We start from the raw sequence: 22,907 nt of genomic DNA on the forward strand, positions 1-22,907 counted from the left end.
ATCTATTTGCCGGGCAGACCCAGGACAGCTACCAGCACCAGCGAGGTGATTCCGTAAAGAGTTTTCAAGGTGTTATGCTTACTAATATGCCTCTTTAAAGTACTGTTCTAGTGTTTATTCTGTCCCATATTGTGCAAGTATGAGTTGTTGCACATTGACAATACTGAATAGTCATAAAAATTCAAACATTTGAATAAATTTAAGTTTGTGGGTTCAAAGGCTTGCACTCCAGGGAGTTGAGCACATCAGTGGAAAAAATGCTGCATTGTTGGAGCTATGTTTCTTGCAAGAAACTTTGAACTTGACCTCTGTATATTTCATCTCTTCAGGTGGGTGTAAAATATGGCACTGTTGAGGGGTGGAAAAAAGCAGGGACATTCTCCTGGTGTCCTGGTTAAGACCTATCCCTCAACCAACACCATTAAAAATAAAAACTAGCTATTTACCTCATTTGCTGTTATAGGATCAGGTTGCGTGCAAATTAACTGCCAACTTAACAACAGTGGCACCACTTCAAACAAACTTAATTGGCTGTGAAGCGGTTTGAGAAGTTAAAGACACAATGCAAGTTCAATTATTTCGGGAAAAAAATCCATCATGCATGTGTCATTTTAAATTTAGAAAATTAATAGAATAAAGGATTTTCAGAATAAAGCTGTGCCAATGGGTGGTGGAGAGGTGGGGGTGGGGGATCTATTTAACAAGTCACTCCACAAACCAGAAACTATTCTATAAATTTCCTATCAGCTGAAATTGCTTAGAGTGATGGGCTGTATTTTAACATTTAAAGCATCAAACTTATCCTCAGATTTCCAAAGCAAAAATTTGTCAAGTACATCACACATCACTAATTTACACCCCATAGCTAATATTAATTGTTTTTAAAAAATGAAATAGAATAAGTTGCCAAATTATAGAATGTTGTATAAAACAAAGTGAAATGGTATGTAGAAATGCTTCCGCAATATTAAGCGTTTGAGCTTAGATTTGCAATATTTACATCTTTTATTTTGATTTCTTATAGGAGATCACAAGTCTACTTCCATTTGTCAAAATTTCTCTGGATGATTTTCCGGAGAACGAAGATATTAACAGGGATCTGAATGCTTATATCCATCACAGAATTAACAATAGTCACGGAATACTCAGTAATATCTTTTTGAGTGGAAAAGCTGACACCGTTACAGTGAGCAAAGTCAGCAATCATCTTATCATGCGCAGCCAAGGATCTTATCTATATTTGAAGTTGACGCTGGATTTGTTTGAAAAGGGCCATTTGGTTATTAAGAGTGCAAGTTACAAGGTAGTCCCAGTGTCCCTGTCTGAATTGTACCTGCTACAATGCAACATGAAGTTTCTAACGCATACTTCCTTTGAAAAGGCTCTTCCTCTGTTGAATGTAGCCTTGGCATCCCTTCATCCACTGACAGATGAACAGATCTTCCAAGCAATAAATGCTGGCTGTGTGAAGGGTGACTTGGAGTGGGAGGACTTCCAGCAGAGAATGGAGAGCCTTTCATGTTTCCTGATCAAACGAAGGGACAAAACACGAATGTTTTGCCACCCATCCTTTAGGGAGTGGCTTGTTTGGAGAGCAGATGGTGAAAACATGGACTTTCTTTGTGACCCAAGGTTAGTGTATTTGAATTTTAAAGCAACTCTTATATGTGCAGATTAATTTAGAACTGAAGATTACTTTGCTCTTTTTTGTCCATTTATTTCAACCTTGCCTTTCTTCCTGATTCCAGATTAGTGATAACTAATTCATTGCCATTCAGCAAAAATGAGATTTTTGAGGCTGAAGTGCATTTATCGCAGTGAAGGAAAACAAAATTAATTATTTCTTTAAAAATAAATTAAAAGCTCCCTTTGACCAATGTGCATGATTGTTAGCCATGGCTCAGTTGGTAGTATTGTCATCTCAGTCAGAAGGTTGTGGTTTGAAGTCCCACTCCAGGAGTTGAGCACAAAAATCTAGGCCAACATTCCTATGCAGTGCTAAGGGAATGCTGCACTATTGGAGGTGCTTGGCAACACACCCGAAAACAGAGGGCGGAATTTTCCGTGCCTGCTGGTGCCGGGTGTGTGCGGCGGCATGAGCGGACAATATGGTGAGAAGGCCAAAACTCGGTTTCATGACGTCAGTTTGCAATCATCTGCTCTGCCTGTCAATAGTGGGCTGTTTTTCCGCCATTGGACATTGGGAACCTCATTGTAATACATCTGCATATCAATATAATCCCAGCCTGCTGGATCAGCCGAGATATAAGGCATGCACTTGGTGGGCTGCACTTTGAGGGGAACTCTGAGGTGAGTGCACAGTAACATTGTGCAGCGCTTACCAGGGTCACCTGTTTGATTTCAAAGTTGAGGCGAGTTGGGGGCTGCGGGGGGAGGGGGCGCAAGGGCTGCCCTAAGGTTCATGCTGGTGCACAAGACATGCGGGGTGGGGGGGGCAGGAAGTGGCCACACCTTGTATAAAGTGACCATTCCTCTGCAGCTGAGACAGTTCAGACACAGCCACATGCTTGGAGTCCGGCCTACTGCTCACTCTGCCCACTCAAGCAACACAGAGGCATGAAATTGCCACCAAGTGCTCCGAGCTTTTCACCCCTCGGGCACAAACTGCAAACTAATGAGCGTTTTGGTGGACTGCAGAACAGTCGGACGACTGCGCAGGTTGTACAGTTTCCTTGTGAAAGCTGGACCTGGAGCAATCACTGGTGGAGGCGCTCACAGCCCCTTGCAATGTCATCATTCAGGTTTGGACAAGTCTCTCCCATGGTTCAAGCTAACAGTGCTGCCTTGCAGTGTGGGCTAGGAGAATGCCTGTGCCTGAGCTGATGGCACAGCATACAGTCCAGTGGGCGAAGCTGCTGCTAATCGGTCAGGTAGAGTGGGTTAGAGGAGGATGGGGTTTCGGGCAGCCATGCAGCGCACTAAACTCTGGCCATCCCAAGTGATGGCCAGCACTCTCCGGGATGCGTTAAAGGGCCTTCGGAGCTAACCAAGAAAGGTTCTTAGAACACCCAAGCTAACCCATGTGTGTGTCTCTTTCATCCAGCAGAAGGTTCCTGGTTGCATAGAGGGAAGAGCAGCACCCTCAGGAAGAAGGGGCGGCTGTGGCTTCCACACACGCTGCTGAAGAGCCCCAGAGAACCATCACTGGTCGGCGCCTAGCTAGACCCAGGGTCTACAGGTGTTGTGTTTCTTTCTTGCAGATGATCGAAAACCAGTGTCGCCGAAGTCTCTGCAACTCTAGGGAACTGGCCAGTCACATCTGCCAGCTACTGCAGGATTTGGCGCCACGGGGACAAGGAGGGCATCCACTGCCAGTGGCCGTGAAAGTGACTGCGCGTTCAATTTTTACAGCAGTGGCTCCTTTCAGGACTCCACAGGTGACCTCTGTGGGATATCACAAGCCTCCACCCACAAATGCATCCGAGGTCACAGACACCATCTTCATGAGGGCACATGACTTTGCCTGGGACTAGGAAAGCCAGGAGGCAAGAGCGATTGAATTTGCCCAGATCTCAGGTTTCCCACAGGTGCAGGGTGCTATTGACTGCATTTACTTGGCGCTCAGATTTCCATTGCAACAAGTGGTCAACTATGTCAGCCACAAGGGCTTCCATTCGCCGAATGTGCAGGTGGTGTATGACCACCACAAATGCATCCTGCAGGTCTGTGCATGATACCCAGGGAGTGTCCACGATTCCAATATTCTCAGTCGGTCACAGATACCTGACGTCTTCCAGGTTCTACAGAGGCTGCAGGGATGGCTCCTCGGGGGACAAGGGCTTTCCATAGAGGACGTGGCTGATGACACCCATGCAGCGGCCTCAGACTGCAGCAGAGTGAAGGTATAACGAGGCTCGTGCTGCAACTCGCACCTTGGTGGAGCAAACCATCAGAATGCTGAAAGTGAGGTTCTGATGCCTGGACTGGTCTGGTGAAGTCCTGTAATATAGTCCACAAAGGGTGTCATGCATTGTTGTCGCTGGCTGTGCCCTTTGCAGCACCAGGTTGTAATGGGAAGAGGAGCTGGCTGAGGAGGAGATGGAGGAGCTTGAGGCCTCCTTCAATGAGGAGGACGTCGATGGCGATGAGGGTGCAAGGTCCTCGAAGGCAAGGATGATGGGGATGAGGCTATCGCACTGGCCAGACGAGGCAGGCGTCCTCGGGAGGCCCTCATTGCTGCTAGATTTGTGGAGGATGATGACAACATGCAGTGAGGAGATACGATACATCCTCTCATTGCATCTGTGAACGTTTGACTCCTGTTTGGCTGATGGCAGTACACGTACCCTCTGTGTTAAGGCACCTGTCATGGGGACACAGTGGAGGCCCTAATATTCGCTCAATTCCAGGAGGATGATGACAATACTCCTTGGATCTTCGCATAGCCTCTGTGAATGTCTGGCTGAGAGCTGTTTGCTTGCGCTGTGTGATAAGGGTCATATCATGGAGATGCAGCCATGAAACTTTAAATGCATCTGATCCTTTGTTAGCCTTCAGCACCTGACCCCCCTTCAGGAGTACAGCGTCACTGGTCACAGATGCTGAAGGGATGGGGGCCAGCCCCACCTTAAAGGTGCTGAGAGCACAGAGAGTGAATGACGGAACTCTTGTAATGCCTGCCCACAATATTCTGGCAGCGTTGACAAGCACCATTGAGGTGCAGACAGCAGTAATGTGTCCAGGGAGTGTGAGGCCGGACCATCACTATGATCTGAAGGCTGCACAAAGCACAGGGAAGAGGCCGTGGACTGAGACACCTACATTTTACCTTGTGCAGGAATCAAGGTTTCACATCTGAGTGACATGAACACCGCTCATCAGAACAAGGAGCCATAGGCAAGGAGACATTCTTGAGAGTTTATTTACAATAGTGAACATTATGTACAAATGATTAGCACCTGTGTCGAGGCTGTGCAACTACATCAGCTGTGGCTCAGTTCATAGCACCCTCGCCCTTGAATCAGAGGGTTCATGTCCCACTCCCGGAAACCAAGAACTGTGAATGTACTCGAAAGAGTTATCTGCGATCTGTTGATAACTCGAAAGAGTTACATCAGGTGTGGCTCAGTTCATAGTACCCTCGCCCTTGAATCAGAGGGTTGTGGGTTCATGTCCCACTCCCGGAAACCAAGAACTGTGAATGTACTCGAAAGAGTTACAATCTGTGACTGTTGATAACTCGAAAGAGTTACATCTTCTTAACCTTCCTAACCTTGCTGCCACGTCCTGATGCTTGCCAGGTGGAAGCAGCCTGCTGATCGCTACAGCCTGTCTGTGATGACCTTGGCGGCTGTCCTCTAGAGGATCGAGACTGGAGGGCCCCAGCCTGATTTGGTGGTTTGGGGGGGGGGGGGGGGGGTCTGCGGTGTGGCATTGGCATCCTTCTAGACCCGTGGAGCTGGAGCTGCTGGGGTCACAGGAAGAGGGGATTCGGTTGGGCCCGACACTCAGAGTCACTTGAGGGATGGCCCCAGGCTGTGCACCTGTTAATCTTCCTTCCTGTGGGTGCCCGAGGGAGAAGGGGAAGCTGGAGTGAGATCGAGCAGACCTGCACCCCCCTCGAGTACACACTGTTGGAGGCCAACTGTGGAGTCAGTAATAGAGTTTAGACCATGCAGCAGTGCAGAAGCGATGTCCTGGACCAAGGTCTCAGCCAGAAGGCAGATGGACTCCTCCAATCATGCTTTGCAATCTGAGGAGTGCACCATACATCACTTCCTGATGTTCTTGAGCCTGCCTTTGCAGCTCCAGCAACCGAGGTATGACCAAGTCCAGAGGCTGATCATTTAACTCGGACTCAGCAGGTTTCTGGCCTCCGAGCATCAGAAACCTGGGAAATCCCTGCTGCCACCTGCTGTGGATCAGAGATTGCGATGTGCTCACCAGATTATGATCCCGAGGCTACTCTAAAGCTAAGTCCCATTGAGGTGTGTGTCTCTGTGGTGGTGGAGGGTGTGGGTGAGCGCTGTGATGCATCTTCAATGAAGGTGCCTCCAGATTTCTCTTCAGAGTTTCTTGATTGGAGGCCCTGGGTTGTGGACTCCATTGGCTGTTTCCCAGATGTGCCTGCAAAAGAAGGAGAGATAATTAGTGCATGGCAGGGGACTGTGGAATAGGGGAAATCAGTCACAGCATGGTTGCCTGATGGATGTTGCACTGCTGGATCCTCACTTGGTAGAGCACCACCAACCTCACCGTCAACAGAGGAATGGTCCAGATCCTTGCTGGCCAGCTGGGTGGCTCTATTTTCAAAGTCCATAATTTCAGGCATTCCTCTACCAGCCTGCAAACTCACCCTCCCTGTTGTTGTGTGCCAGCTTGTCCTGCATGAATAGAGATGGAGAGAGTGTAAGCAGGACCTCTGCCAGGCGAGACAAGTATGCCTGGCATGTATGGGTGGTGAGTGGTCCCACAGTCGGGATGAGGGCAATGAAGGTGTGTATGAGAGAGTGAATGGTGATGCCCCTTGAACTAGCAGTGAGTGAGAACCCTATGAATGTGTGATGGGTTTGTGAGTGAGAGGGTTGAGAGTGATGAGAAGAGTGACTTACCCTGGCGGAATGAAGGAGATCATTCATCCTTTTTTGGCAGTGGGTGGCTATCCTCTTTTGTGGGGCGTTAACGCTGACCACTGCTGCCACCGCCTCCCAAGCTGGATTAGTGATGTTGCTGCCCACCCTGCGGCCAGAGCGGGGGTAGAGGACACTCCACGGCGGGCCTCCACTGCATCCAAAAGACGCTTGAGGGACATGTCATTAGACAGGGGGGACTGCAGACGCCTTGCCTTTCAGGGCCAAGTCTTTGCAGTAGTCCTGGACTGGAAGCACTAAGAGGTGTGTATGTGGCTGCACTTTAAATATGGCATCCAGTGTGATGAGGTGACAGCATGGCGGGCGAATGAGAGCCTGTCTGCCATCGAAACGGCATGTTTCCCAGGAATGTATAATTAATGAGGTGGAATTGGGACAACACAGCATCAACAGCCGCCATTGGGTAAAATGTCCTTTTTCCTGCCCGCTCCTGCACTTAGTTCAAATCTGGGACGATTCCGTCCAGAATGTTTTCAGCTATATTGATGACACCCAATGCTGTCTCACCACCATATCTCTCAATTCCTCCACTCCAAGCTAAATTATCAGACTCCTCCCCTGCCACAGCTTATCTACCAAAATCCTCATCCATGCCTTTGTTACCTATAGGTTTGACTATTCCATTGCACAACCTGGTTGGCCCTCCACATTCAATCTTCCATAAACTTGAGGTCTTCCAGAATCCCGCTGTCTGTGTCCTTACTTCACAGTGCCATTCACCTACACCCGTGTGCTCACTGACCTACATATCTCCTAAGCTAGCAACACATCAATTTTAAAATTCTCACCTTTATTTTCAAATCCCTCCATGGCCTCACCCCTCCTATCTCTATAATCTCCTTCAGTTCCACAATCTCTGACATATCTGTACTCATTTAATTCTGGCCTCGTGAGCATTCCCAATTTTGATTGCTTCACCATTGGTGGCTGTGTCTTAGGCTGTGTAGGCCCCATGCTCTGGAATTCCCTCCCTAAAACACTCTGCCTCTAAACTTCTCTTTCTTCATTTAACATGCTCCTTAAAACCCAACTCTTTAACCTAACCTTTGGTAGCTGACCTGATACCTCATTGCTTTTGCTTTTAATGCTCCTGTGAAGTACGTTTTATTACTTTAAAAGCACTATATAAACATAAGTTGTTGTATAGAAAACCTTAATGCTTCATCCCAGACTTCAGGCTAATATGAACTAACGTAAAATCTATTATGTTGCTGGAAATAAGCAGTGTTAAAAACTTTGTGAATCACACATGTGTTGCTACACTAGTTCACCAAAAAAAATTATCAAATGTCACACAACAATTTGAGATTTCAGTCATGTCTGGGGACTTGAACAACTGGGTTCATTGAACTCTGCCCATAAAATTATGCATAAACAAAATACTGTAGATGCTAGAAATCTGAAATAAAAGTGTAAAATGATAAATACTTAGCAGGTCGGGCAGTATCTGTGGAGAGAGAAGCATTTAACACTTCAAATCTTTGGTCAGAACACTTGACACCTGAACTTCCTGCTTTGAACTCTACAGATGTTTCTGGATTCTCGGAACCCTCTGACTGTTCCCAGATCCTATATCTCCTTCCTAAGAATTCTAAATCTCAGCACTTCCATAATCAGTGGCCTCCCTTCCCACAGCTGAAACATGTCAGACCATGGAGAAACCTTCTGCATCCAGTACTACTATTGCTGGAGCCCCATAGATCAGCCATAAACTATATGCTGGATTTTCCGGTCTGGACCATCCAACTCCCATTCCTTCCTTTGTGAGACTGGCAGTGTTGGATGGTTTGTTGAGATATGACAGTATTGAGGAGCAGGCCTAACAGCATTATGGGAGAGTGATGCTCGACAGAATGTGACGTAAGCTGTCCTTGCCCCCTTTTTGGTCTGTCAGGTGCTGCACTTGTTACCCCATTTAAAGCTTTTATTTTGGGCCATCAGGTAACCCCGCCCATTGCTTTTGCTGGTTTGTCTTTATACCTTAAAGCACTTAGTACAGAATTGATGAGTTTGTGGCAAATGGCTTTTAATAGGCATAAATTTCTATTGAAAAGCAAACCATACCTCAAAAGTTTTAAAAATAATTTTCAGGTATTTGGGTAAAAGAAATAACCTTCTAGCTCCAAATATAGTTCAGAAGTAATTCTTTTACTGAATTTGAACCAAAATGGTGAAAGGATGAACTTGCTAATTGGCACGGATAACAGCCAATCAAGAGAAACCCATCTCCAGCTAACGTCTCTTGGGGAAAAAAAATAAATTCGTCAAACTTTTGAAAAGGAAATGTTTGTGAAACCGTAGAGTTGCATATGTCCTACTGAAATATACTGCAAAACTGTATCTTTAAAAAAATTACATTTCCACCGTACTCTTATCCTCCTCCAATTCAGCATTTGAGTCCTTAGCAAAGACAACCACAGTGACTACATAGATATTATATTATTGTCAGAGGTAGAATAGAATATGTTGGACTGGCAGTATTTCAAGAAGAACTATTAAATGTTACAGCATTAATTAATGATCAATTACAACTCTGCCGCCTTGATTCCTGTTCTCTCTCAGGAGTGGGCATGCTCTTATGGCATTTATGTTCTCTCGCCAAGAAGGAAAACTAAACCGACAACAGACGGTAGAATTTGGACATCACATATTGAAAGCGCATATTTTCAAGGTAAGTACAGATAAATTAATTCATGTTGTGAAAACAAAAGCAAAGTCTTCTATATAGTTTAAATGTTGAATTATATAACAGATACACATTTAAATTTAGAGAAGACCACAACTTTTAGTTTCATGTTTAAGGAACTTGTTTATTTTATCAGTTGGGGATTCCTAATTATAAATGCAGGTTAATTCAAAAGGAATTGTTAGACATTTAATTTAATCGGACCACCTGGCTCAGCAAACGTTCCACAGCAATGCAGAGAGAATAGCGGTATCTGGATACTGACAGAATCCTCATTTTTTCTTCCGTAGTGGAGAATGATTGCCGTTCATGGTGGATAATTAAAATTAGCAAATAATCAAGAACTTGCGATTTGGACTGAAAACATTAGTCAGGAAAAGCACAATAAATACAGGCTTATTGTTTGCTTTGGTGCATCAAGCCACTTCCTGTATTTGCTTTTTCATTTTTTTTGGATCAACAGAACCAACACAAAATAAAAACAGAAAATGATGGAAATGCTCAGCATGCCTGGCAACATCTGTGGAGAGAGAAATAGAGTTAATACTTCAGGCCTTTGACCTTTCATCAGAACCAACATGAAATTGTGCAATTTGCTGCTGAATCAGAACTGTAAACTCTGATGTAACTTGCCACCTCTGCAAATGTGCAAGATTGCAACTACTAAATAGAGACTAAGAAGATCAAATGTTGATAATCTGATTCTCTCAATTTTAAAAGATTGAGTAGAAAATAAATTGCAGTACGGTTCAACTCTTGGAAGCCGAGTGCTTGAACATACATGACTCCCTAGAAAACCAACAAAAGTTGACTCTACAACTTCAGAAAAACTGATTGAATTCCCTGATTATAAACCAGCAGCATATGAAAAATAGATTTGCCCCAATATTCCTTGAGTCGTATTGGATGGGAGAAAAAATAGTGCAAGTGTGAAGTGCAAATGTAGGAGCAACGTTGGATACTTTTCTACAGTGGAGAGGGAATCTTATATTAAAATCTAAACACTTCAATTTAAGCACTTTGAGGCTGATTTTTCAGTTTAGGCACACAATGGGTGCTCTGTGCACCCATTGCTCATATGTTGTAACTGCTGTGAGGCTAGAGGCATTTTGAAGCCTGGGCCTAATTTGTAAGTATTCTGCAAACTCTGTGCCAACCGTCATTTCACAGCTCACTGGTTTGGGAAGGTACGAAACGAGTTCACTTTTTGGATCTGGCTAGAAGAGCCTGAAGCTTAGGGAGGGGGAAGGTAATGGTGTGGGAGGTGTAGCGGGGTTGGAATATTTTTGGTCCTCAGCCTTACAAAATGAAAGTTAACAATCTCTTTTGGGTTATTTTTTGAGCAACATTCAGCCATCACTTCATGCGTTCTCTCAAAAATGGCAGTGGTTGAGACATTACAGTAGATGGCTCAACATCATTATCCAGCCGATATCACCTCAATTACACTGGGAGGAGGCAGTAAAATAGCCCATTTTTATACTAGACAATTGATTAAGTTTAAATCTAAGAACAGTATGATATTTGAATTTTTATCGACCAAGCAGGCCATCGCTTCCCCAATATTTACTTTTTTGTTTATTCTTGGAATATGGAATATTCATCAGCAAGACTGCATTTACTTTCCATCCCAGGGTGACTTGGGCAGGCGGTGGTGTGCTGCTTTCGTGAACCACTGCAATCTGTATGGTGAATCTGTTCCCATAATGCTGCTTACAGAGTTCCAGGATTTTGTTCCAGGGTTAATTAAGGAATGATGGTATATGTCCAATTCAGGATGATCTGTATGTTGGACAGGAATCTAGAATTGATGTATTTGCTGCCCTTGTCTTTTTAGAAGGTACAGACTGTGGGTTTTGGAGGTCCTGCCAAAAAATCCTTGACAAGTTGCTGCAGTGTGCACCATGGCCCACTCATCGTGGAGTGGACCATTTTCCAACATTGAAACCTCTACTCCTCTGCCTCAGTTCACAGAAACACCTTCACTTCTTCCAATCCCTAACCTTTCACAGAAAGGCCCTCTCCTCTTGCAGTTCTCCTTGTTAAAATTGGTGCTCTTCTGCCCCTCCATCCACCCTCATCCCATTTCAATGGAACGCACTGCTCTCCCCCTTCAATTTATTCTAGCATCCTACTCTCCTTTAAACCTAGCTCAATTAATCAGCTTTGACACACAATTAAAATCTACTATTTTTCTCTTGTGCTTCCTGTTTAGGTTGGTGCTTTTCTTCCCTCTAGTCTCTGCTTCCTGCTGTCTCAGCTTTTGACCTCTCCCCTTCATTGCCATCTGTGGCCCTGTCCCTCTCCTTTTGCTAGAAATTGCAACCATAGTGCACCAAAGGCTAGATTCACTCATTAACAGCAGGATTTGAGCAGCTATGAGGGGAGGGTGCATCCTATCCCCTCTAAGTGGCAGCAAATGTTGGCATGTGGACAAGGCTTCCAAAACATTGACTGTGGCATTTATATTGGAAGCACATGATTTTATCTCAAGATTAAAGATGTCTTAGTTCTATATCGGATTTGTGTTTCACAAAAATATCTCCACAAACTTAACTTGTCATGCTACAGCTACCTTTTCTGTCTGTAAAGGCAAAACCTGATTTCTTGACCCAAGCTGAAACCACAACTGGAGTGGATTGGTTCACAGCTAATAGAGCAGATAAATCAGGGCTTCAACATAATATTTAAATGTTAACTAGGATGTTTAAGGACTTGAGAAAATAATATATAATGGATTCCATTTTGAAACCTAATAATTCATGTTTTTAACTTATTCATAGGGCCTAAGCAAAAGGACGGGAATCTCTTCTAGTGTCCTTCAAGCTCTGTGGATAAGCTATAGCAGTGATGGATTGTCTGCTGCCCTCACATCCTTAAGAAATCTTTACACTCCCAATGTGAAGGTAAGAGGATTTATGTAGTTGCAGTGGTATTATAATTTTTTTCTACATTGTAAGCAATGCTTTTGGGCAAAATTAACATTTTTCCTTTGTTATTCCCCAGAAAGCCAGCTGGTGAAGGATGGTAATCAGTCAATTTTTATTCAGTCTTACATCTATTTTCGGAGTGAAACCTTACAAGCATATACCTCTTAATTCATAGTTTCAGAAAATGTCTCTTTTTATGTGCTCAAGTGAAATCCCAGTCCATACCCTCCACTGGCATAAAATTAAACACAACTGATATATAATTAACAGATTCCCTTTTTAAATAAAACTTATAGTTAACACGTATAAACAGTATTTCAAAAATCAAAAAAATACTCCATAAAAAACATTATATTGCAAGGTGCCCTTCCTCTAGGGCATATTTCTTCATACTGGCATTTATTTTTGTAAAACAATCAGACAGTTGATGACTTGCATCTACCCATTTTAAAGACACATTTTGTCTCCAGTATTTGTTTCAAGTCAACATGATCGATCCATAACCTTTTCTCACTTAATTTTTGTAGTGTGTACACTATCCCTCAAGGAAAATGATCATCTACATAACATTAAATGGATATACTTTCTTCGGTAAGCCCCCTCTATGGAATCTCACCTAAAATATTTGATAAATAGAATCCCATATCCACTCCCTCCACAACAGCCAGTGTTTCCGTAGCTAAAATATTTTTAACAACCCCTTTTATTTTCTCAGCTTCCCAAGCTCAAGGGCAACATTTCCTATTTTCACCCATCAGAGATGATATGAAATCAGCTGCGCTTGATTACCCACTAGGAAGATTCGCGTGCAAAACATCAGTAAAAATGATGAATTTCTTTTTTTTTTGGGTCACTTAGAGATGGGAGCTTAGGTATGCTTTTCTCCATATTTAATTTTCACAATGCTTTATTTAGTTTTAAAACATTCACTATTTTAAGCTATTTCATTGTAGTTTACTCCAACACATCAAAACCAGCATTTTGTCTAGTCTGATTATCTAACCAGCTCAACTGACCAATCAAGTTTTGCAATTGCTTTGTCTCTTCTTTAGATATGACGTCGTCTTTTATGATGACCTAGCATGATGGGATGTGAGAAACACTCTAACTCGGATTATTGATTTAAAGTTATTCCAAACTTACTCTGCTTAATATCTAAACCAATTTATTTAAAAGCCCCAGAAGCCTGACTGTCAATCTTAAATCCTACTCTAATCTTAATTCTACTGTACCAGCCCATAAGAAATGATCAACTTGCATCACGAAGATGCCTGAAAGTTTTCCTTTATGATTCCAATAAAGCATTGCAAGATCTGCTTTCAGTTGAAGAAAACCAGCAAAACCGATTCTCACTGAAAAATATCACTCCCTGGAAGCATGTTTCAGGCCATAGGTGCATTTGTTTAGTTGCCATAGTTGCCCTCTGCATCAGCTGCCTCTTTGGGTAGTTTGAGAAATACTTTCAGAAACACTTTTTCTAAAGCATTGATTAAAAAATAAATATGCGGAAAAGAATACTTAAGCTGCCATCCTTAAGCGACCCTAAAACATAAAACTAGTCATTTTTAATGATACTTTGCATGCAAATTTTCCTAATGGGTATTCAAGCATAGCTGATTTCATGATATGAAAAGTATCACCCTCCAGAAATGCTGATTTTATGTCAATTGACCCACACTCCAGTTAATATATAGCCAAAAGAGCTAAAGGAATTTTCAAAATTAGTTTTCCAGCTGTTGGGGGGGGGGGGGTCCACTCCAACATCTGTATCACTCAGTTTCTCTCCAAAACCCCAAGCAGCGAGCCATGGTTTAGCCTTAAGTCCCAAAACTGCAGGAATGACAATTTCCTGAGGAACCTTGTCAAGGCAGCGGCGGACATCTGATCCAACAGAGAGCCTGAGAACCAAACACCAGATAGAACCAGGAGCCTGTCCCTATGCGATACCTTGACATAATCCAGCAATTTAAATGCTAGCACTGAACCAGAGACCTTTAAGTTTAATTTCTCCATCTTTTATACAATCTGTTAAAGTCCTTGATATATTCCTGCATTGAATAACCACCTGTTTTCCAAAATCTATCAAGCTCTAACCATGCCCCACAGTCAATTAATATATTATCCTCCTTGTAAATTTCATCCTAGAACTCTATTAGATGATCAAAACTTTCATCAGTATCCAACTGACTGGCATACAGCTCACAAAATACTTGATTTCTGATTTTACTTCTGGTAGAAAGTGACAATGCCAAGGCCATACCTTCACAATTCACAGAATCAGAGTGCAGAAGAGGCCCTTCGGCCCATAGAGTCTGTACCGACACGTGAGAAACACCTGACCTACCTACCTACCTAATCCCATTTACCAGCACTTGGCCCATAGCCTTGAATGTTATGACGTGCCAAGCGCTCATCCAGGTACCTTTTTTTTAAAGGATGTGAGGCAACCCGCCTCCACCACCCTCCCAGGCAGCGCATTCCAGACTGTCACCACCCTGTAGGTAAAAAAAGTTTTTCCTCACATCCCCCCCCTCCACCAAACCTCCTCCCCCTCACCTTGAACTTATGTCCCCTTGTGACTGACCCTTCAACTAAGGGGAACAGCTGCTCCCTATCCACCCTGTCCATGCCCCTCATAACCTTGTACACCTCGATCAGGTTGCCCCTCAGTCTTCTCTGCTCCATCGAAAACAACCCAAGTCTATCCAACCTCTCTTCATAACTTAAATGTTTCATCCCAGGCAACATCCTGGTGAATCTCCTCTGCACCCCCTCCAGTGCAATCACATCCTTCCTATAATGTGGCGACTAGAACTGCACACAGTACTCCAGCTGTGGCCTCATCAAGGTTCTATACAACTCCAACATGACCTCCCTATGCCTTGATTGATACAGGCAAAGGTCCCATATGCCTTTTTCACCACCCCATTAACATGCCCCTCCGCCTTCAGAGATATATGGACACACACGCCAAGGTCCCTTTGTTCCTCAGAACTTCCTAGTGTCATGCCGTTCATTGAATACTTCCTTGTCAAATTACTCCTTCCAAAGTGTATCACCTCTCACTTTTCAGGGTTAAATTCCATCTGCCACTTATCTGCCCATTTGACCATCCCGTCTATATCTTCCTGTAGCACAAGACACTTAACCTCACTGTTAACCACCCGGCCAATCTTTGTGTCATCCGCAAACTTGCTAATCCTACCCCCCACATAGTCATCTATGTCGTTTATATAAATGACAAATAATAGGGGACCCAGCACAGATCCCTGTGGTATGCCACTGGACACTGGCTTCCAGTCACTATCGCATCCTTCTGTCATCACCCTCTGTCTCCTACAACTAAGCCAATTTTGAATCCACATTATCAAGTTACCCTGTATCCAATGTGCGTTGGCCTTCTTTATCAGTCTCCCATGTGGGACCTTTGTCAAAGGCTTTGCTGAAATCCATATAAACTACATCATCTGCACTACCCTCATCTACACACCTGGTCACCTCCTCAAAAAATTCAAATTTGTTAGGCATGACCTCCCTCTGACAAAGCCATGCTGACTATCCCTGATCAAACCTTGCCTTTCCAGGTGGAGATAGATTCTCTCCTTCAAAATTTTCTCCAATAGCTTCCCTACCACTGACGTGAGACTCAATGGCCTGTAGTTCCTTGGCTTATCTCTACAACTCTTCTTAAATAGCGGAACCACATTAGCTGTTCTCCAGTCCTCTGCCTCCCGCCCCGGTGGCCAGAGAGGAATTAAAAATTTGGGTCAGAGCCCCTGCGATCTCCTCCCTTGCCTCCCTTAGCAGTCTGGGACACATATCATCCAGACCTGGAGATTTGTCCACTTTTAAGCCTGCCAATACCTTGACACTCCCTATATCAATTTGCTCAAGAACCTCGCAGTCTCTCTCCCCAAGTTCAATACCTTCTTCCTCATTCTCTTGGGTGAAGACAGATGTGAAGTATTCGTTCAACACTCTACCGATGTCCTCTGGCTCCACCCATAGATTGCCACCTTGGTCCCTAATGGGCCCTATTCTTTCCCTGGTTATCCTCTTCCCATTGATATACTTATAGAATATCTTAGGAATTTCCCTACATTTACCAGCCAGAGCTTTCTCATATCCCCTCTTTGCTCTCTGAATTGCCTTCTGAAGCTCCACCCTGCACTTTCTGTACTCCACGAATGCCTCCGCTGATTTGCTTCCCTTGTACCTGCTAAAAGCCTCTCTTTTCTTTCTCATCGTACCCTGAATATCTCTGGTCATCCATGGTTCTCTGGGCTTGTTACTCCTTCCTATCACCCTAGAGGGAACATGTTGAGCCTGTACGATCCCCATTTCCTTTTTGAACGCCCCCCACTGCTCCTCTGTAAATTTTCCCACAAGTAGCTGTTCCCAGTCTACCTTGGCCAGATCCTGCCTTATTTTACTAAAATCCGCTCTGCCCCAATCCAAAACATTTTTTTGCAACTTGTCTATTTCTTTGTCCATAACCAGCTTAAATTGTACCACGTTGTGGTTGCTATCACTAAAATGCTCCCCCACCACCACCTCAGCCACCAGTCTGGCTTTATTCCCCAGAATTAGGTCCAGCACTGCCTTGTTTCCTCTTTGGTAGGGGATGTAACCCATGTCCACATATCCACTCCATTCACCACTGGTCATATGGTTAAGACTACGAACACTTCAGAAGGTAATCCTACCTCAACAATTTACACTTGCTTTCTGTTATTTCTCACAATAGCTACTAAGGTTGTAGGTTTCTCTATGAATTTTTTTCTTTGTTTCCAATCTTCACCTTCAGGGAACAATTTTCTGCGATTGTGTTTTACTCCAGGAAACCAGTTGGTAAAGGATGATACTGGAGCTAATCTTTACTCTTACATTTATTTACAGAGTGAAACATCACAAGCATATATTTTCTAACTTAACCCCACAGTAAATGTCTCTTTTTGTATGCTCAAGTGAAACCCCAATTAATGCCCTTCACTACATATATTTAAACATAATTGATCTACAATTAGCATCCCTCCTGCTGAAATAGGATGGCTATCTTTTGCAGCGTTTAAGACAGAACTGGAAGTGGGACTGGGATTGGGTTCATTAACTGACATGCAGAGCCAGTAGATTGTGATGATTAAATCAAGTTCCATTTTTGCCCAGGGGATTTTTACTGGTTTTATCAGCACAAAGGTTTATGTATGATGACTGGATAAATCAAATGATGCTTTTAATTGCATGAAATTCTTAGCTTTCACTGGTGGTGTGAGGATTACATTCAACATTTTTCTATTCTGTGAAAAGCTGAACTTGTCCTGTTAATAAGTAAGCAGAAGCTTGCAAGCTGAGATGTCTGAAAGCAAGCTACTGAACTATGCAGAGTTGGTGGCTGAGTATAGAAATGCTCAAAATGTGACCTATTTGCACTTGAAATGGATTTGAAGTTTTGAGAGAATATGGATGAGGAAGCTCTTGGGGCTGGAATAGGAGAACAAAGGGATAGTGTGAAAAAGTGCTTAACAGAGAGAGCACTGGTGTGGATTATTGTCAGGTGAGAATGAGATTAGGGAAAAAACTCTGCAGAAAAGAGGAGGATTGTGATCAATATCTCCATGAGCTGCCTCCCTGGGTAGAGGAGTATTATTGAGGAAATGCCTCACAGCACTTAACGTGAGGTGGTGGTTTTCCTATTTGTGTGATGTAGGTATCACAGATTTTAAATGTATGCAGTGACCTACCATATTTACTACTTCAAATAAGCTGATATTAATGTATCTTCCGCATGATTGTTGATTATGTTGTGGAACAGATTAACCACATGGATGGTTGAACAAGGAAGTGGGATACATCTACCCATTTGAACCTGAGCAATCACACCATCAGCCTTGCCTGTCAACTCAGTCTTCAGAACATTTGAGGATTCAACTACCCATGTTACTACCACCACTTCCCAATTCGCAGTTGGTCCTTGTATTTAAACCCCTGACTTAATGTATTTAAGTCCAGATTTACTACAACTTAAAATTAATAGATGGAAAATCAAGAATTGGGATTGTGCACTGTCTCATTATGTGCTCCCAGCATGCAGAAGTGCAAAAGCCAAACTTGAACTGTTAATGAGAATTTCAAAATATACAGTTTTAATAATACACACAAATTTCCATAACCAAATAAAAATGACCTTACAATTTCTTTAATTACAATTTCCAAATTGTTATTTTTAAAAAAATCCTTAAGCTTCAAACTGTCGAGGAAGAATATTTTTAACTGAATTTTGATCAATAGTAAAGAGGCAATGAATTAAAAATATCAATTTTCAATAAAAATGTATTTTTTCTTTCCTAACTGTTTTATGCACGATTTATCTGTGGATAATTCATAATAGAAAAATAAAACCATCCTTACTGTATATTAAATAAATAAACAAAGCAAGCACTGCTAACTTAACACTATAGTTTGTCAAGATTTAGCATACAAATCCCCTTTTCCTTCCTAATTCCACCCAAGATTCCCTTTATACATCACGAGATGTTGAGGATTTGTTCATTTCTCCCTTTTGGAATTCACTAAATATGCCACAGCTATCTGGAATTCAATCTGATTTCTCCTCAGTGTTCCATCTATTCTCCGAGGTATTTGATTTTATGGAGACCCTTCTGTTAGCTTTTGGTGTGATCCTCCAACTGGGCTCCTCAGCCTAATCTTAGGCTTCATTGCATTCACGCTTAGTGATTTAAAAACTAGGAAAACCCTGGCTCCTAATGGCCTCTATGCTCCTTGGTTTGATTTGGGACAGGCGCAGCTCTTGGCAGGTTCTTTCTCTCTCTGCCTTCTTCAAGCCAGCTGCTTGTTTTCACCATGAGGGTTAATGTAGATGTCGTATTCTAACTCTAAGCTAGGTAAATCTTCCAGCCTTTGTTCCCCTCATGAGGCCTGTCTCCAAACTGAACTGCTGACTGCCTGCTTCTCTGAGTAAAAGCACACACACGGATAAATAAAGGAACTTCCCTAACCCCTACAGTCCATCTCCATGGCATACTTGGGGATGTTCCAAAGCGAAATGTAAATTAACTATCCTTTACCTTCAAAACCAAATCTTTTGATTCTGGGACCCACTTGAATAATTCTTCATGTATCTCTAATTAAGTTAATGACCCTCTCCTCTAAACATGCTGGTTCCACCAGGGAGCACTCTCATTTGCAAAGATGCTTTTAGCTTCTTTGATCTGGAAACTACATGAATAATCTAAATGCCTTATTGACATAACTGTAGACCTCTTGTAGACCTACCAAAAGCTTAAAGGTAGGTCATCTATTGTTTAAGTTTTATCACTTTTTAATCCTAACCGCCTTAAATAAACCTAGTTTACCCTTTGAACTGCAATCACCCCAAGTCTGTTTACCTGTTCCTCAACCAAGTGTTTCCATTTATCTATATTTAACACTTTAATTCCTAAAACTAAAAGTTATACCTCTAAAACACATGAATTATGGAATCAGATATTTGCAACAATGCAATGATGTCATTGAAAACTGTATTTCTGTTGAAAGCTAAAAATATCTAGTTGCAGCACAAGCCTTTGAGACTGGCCTTGGTCTTAAGTAGGAATGAAGATTTAGTTGATGAATTTAATCACTTTATTGTGAAATATGTAATTTTTTCATGGTTTTATTTTATTTCAGCACACTAGTTTGAGTATTAGAAATTTAGTTGCTGAGGGGGAAAAATGGCAGCTGAAGATGTTGTTTTCCCACAACCATTTTGATTGATTTGGCACATTCATCAATTAAAATGTCGTAATATGTTAACATGTTCAGGTAGGGGTTTGTCATAAGTGTTGACATATGGATTTCAATTAGAATGTTAGCTCTTGATATAAGAGCATGACAAAGAAAGTAAGGTTTCTGGACATAAACATGGATTACCTTGTGTAGATTGGAGCTAATATCCACAATAACTAAGAAAGATGCACTTAAGGGGAAGCTAGATAAGTACATGACACAGAAAGACATAGAAGATAATGTTGTTTGGATTAGATGAGGAGGGTTGGGAGGAGACTTGTGTGGAGCATAAACCAGTTGGAACTTTTTCTGTGCTATATGTTCGATGCATCTTGCATTTATGCAGCACCTTCCACATCCTCAAGACTTCCCAAAGCTATTTACAGCACAAAAAATTCATTTTGAAATGTGCTTTCTGTTATTTTGTAGACAAATAAGCATCAGTGAGATGCCAGAATGTTGGGAAAATTTTCCTGTTTTTTTTTTGATACAATCTTTTATATTCACTCGAACAGGTAGATGGGACGGGCCTTGGTTTACTAACTCATCGAAAAACAGAACCTGTGACAATGCCCTCAGTACTGCTGTCATGATTCAGAAGAGTGTTGATTGTCATGAAGATATCAATGGTCATGAGTGCATCTGATAGAGGAAAGATGAACATTAGCCAGAATCTATGTTGGCTGAGTTCAGTTAAATAGTGATGAAGTTAATTTGTTACAGATGCATTCTAGTTTGTATCTGTCAAAACATGATCAGTATAAATACTTCAGTTTCATAAGTGTAAATCTGCAAGGAAGTGGAGTGAAGCCAAAGGGCAAGAATAAGATCAGTCTCATGTAGTCTTTCTTATATATATATATATATATATATATATATATATATTATATATATACATATATATAATATATATATATTAAAAAACACACTATAAATTTGTTAGCAAAATTGTCCAGTTTGCTGATGTTGCTCCCATTGCATTTTTTAATGCAGTGATATTTCATTTTTTTCTTACATGTTTAGGGTATAATCTCAATCCCATTGAAATAAGTAAAGCAGTAATATTCTATTTCTGTAACAAATTGTAGGTGAGTCGATTGCTGATTTTGGGAGGAGCCAGCGTGAATTACCGAACTGAGGCCTTGAGCAATGCACCCATCCTGTGTGTTCAGTCACATCTTGGTCATCAGGAAATGGTAAATCTGCTGCTTGAATTTGGAGCTGAGGTTGACCATATTTCTGAAAGTGGTATTACCCCTTGCTGTCATGCTGCAGCTGCAGGACACCTGAATATTGTGACTCTTCTGTGCAAGAAAGGAGCAAAGGTAAGAGGGTGCTAACCTTTTAACTGATGCTTTTATTGGTGATTGATAAAATAGACTTGTGTATTTGAGCACACAAAATATTCCCCAAAATTAGTATGTATATCTTCGTCAGTGGCAGTATATGGCTTCTCCCAAACCATCAAAATTACAATATTTAAGAGGAACCAAATGATATGCAGTCTAAGCCTAAAATTGCAAAAGTCATTCAGGACAATTTATTGAGTATTGTTGACAAAAGACATTTTGTTGAAGCTTTTTGTCTAGCATTCACCAGGACGATTGCAAGAATACCAATGTCAGGGGAAGCAACAACTTTATACAGTATGAGAGGAGAGTACTGCTTGGTTGGTATATTCTGAAGAGTGCAAGGTGAAAAGCTTCGACAAAATTTTTTTCAGCAATACTCAAGTTCTTTATTACCAAAGAACAATTTATTATGTCTTGTGACTGCAAGTTAGGAAAAATAACCAAACAAGTTGAACGAATACGTCACATTCCTCTTCACCCAAGAGAACGAGGATGAAGGTATGGAACTCAGGGAGAGAGACTGCGAAGTTCCTGAGCAAATTGATATAGGGAGTGACAAGGTATTGGAAGTGTTGGCAGGCTTAAAAGTGGACAAATCTCCAGGTCTGGATGATTTGTGTCCCAGACTGCTGAGGGAGGCAAGGGAGGAGATCGCAGGGGCTCTGACCCAAATTTTTAATTCCTCTCTGGCCACGGGGGAGGTGCCAAAGGACTGGAGAACGGCCAATGTGGTTCCGCTATTTAAGAAGGGTTGCAGAGATAAGCCAGGGAACTACAGACCAGTGAGTCTCATGTCAGTGGTAGGGAAACTGTTGGAGAAAATTCTGAAGGAGAGTATCTATCTCCACTTGGAGAGGCAAGGTTTGATCAGGGATAGTCAGCATGGCTTTGTCAGAGAGAGGTCATGCCTAACAAATTTGATAGAATTTTTTGAGGAGGTGACCAGGTGTGTAGATGAGGGTAGTGCAGTTGATGTAGTTTATATGGATTTCAGCAAAGCCTTTGACAAGGTCCCACATGGGAGACTGATAAAGAAGGCAAACGCGCATGGGATACAGGGTAACTTGATAATGTGGATTCAAAATTGGCTTAGTTGTAGGAGACAGAGGGTGATGACAGAAGGATGCGATAGTGGCTGGAAGCCAGTGTCCAGTGGCACACCACAGGGATCTGTGCTGGTTCTCCTATTATTTGCCATTTATATAAATGACATAGATGACTATGTGGGGGGTAGGATTAGCAAGTTTGCGGATGACACAAAGATTGGCTGGGTGGTTAACAGTGAGGTTAAGTGTCTTGTGCTACAGGAAGATATAGACGGGATGGTCAAATGGGCAGATAAGTGGCAGATGGAATTTAACCCTGAAAAGAGTGAGGTGATACATTTTGGAAGGAGTAATTTGACAAGGAAGTATTCAATGAACGGCATGACACTAGGAAGTTCTGAGGAACAAAGGGACCTTGGCGTGTGTGTCCATAGATCTCTGAAGATGGAGGGGCATGTTAGTGGGGTGGTGAAAAAGGCATATGGGACCTTTGCCTT

At 42.4% G+C, this 22,907-nt stretch overlaps 1 protein-coding gene across 3 annotated transcripts in view; it reads left to right on the top strand.

Moving 5' to 3' along the window:
- Positions 1-22,907, top strand: part of LOC144686686 (protein TANC1-like) — a 270,044-nt gene that overhangs the window by 199,076 nt on the left and 48,061 nt on the right. For all 3 annotated transcript variants that reach the window (XM_078552222.1, XM_078552225.1, XM_078552224.1), the window contains 4 exons: positions 1,025-1,632; positions 9,174-9,282; positions 12,081-12,203; positions 21,101-21,337. In XM_078552222.1, the coding sequence (XP_078408348.1) occupies positions 1,025-1,632; positions 9,174-9,282; positions 12,081-12,203; positions 21,101-21,337 (1,077 nt within the window). The remainder of the gene's footprint in view (positions 1-1,024; positions 1,633-9,173; positions 9,283-12,080; positions 12,204-21,100; positions 21,338-22,907) is intronic.

This window comes from Cetorhinus maximus, chromosome 11 (assembly GCF_964194155.1).
Source record: "Cetorhinus maximus chromosome 11, sCetMax3.hap1.1, whole genome shotgun sequence".
In the NCBI taxonomy this organism is placed as follows: Eukaryota; Metazoa; Chordata; class Chondrichthyes; order Lamniformes; family Cetorhinidae; genus Cetorhinus; species Cetorhinus maximus.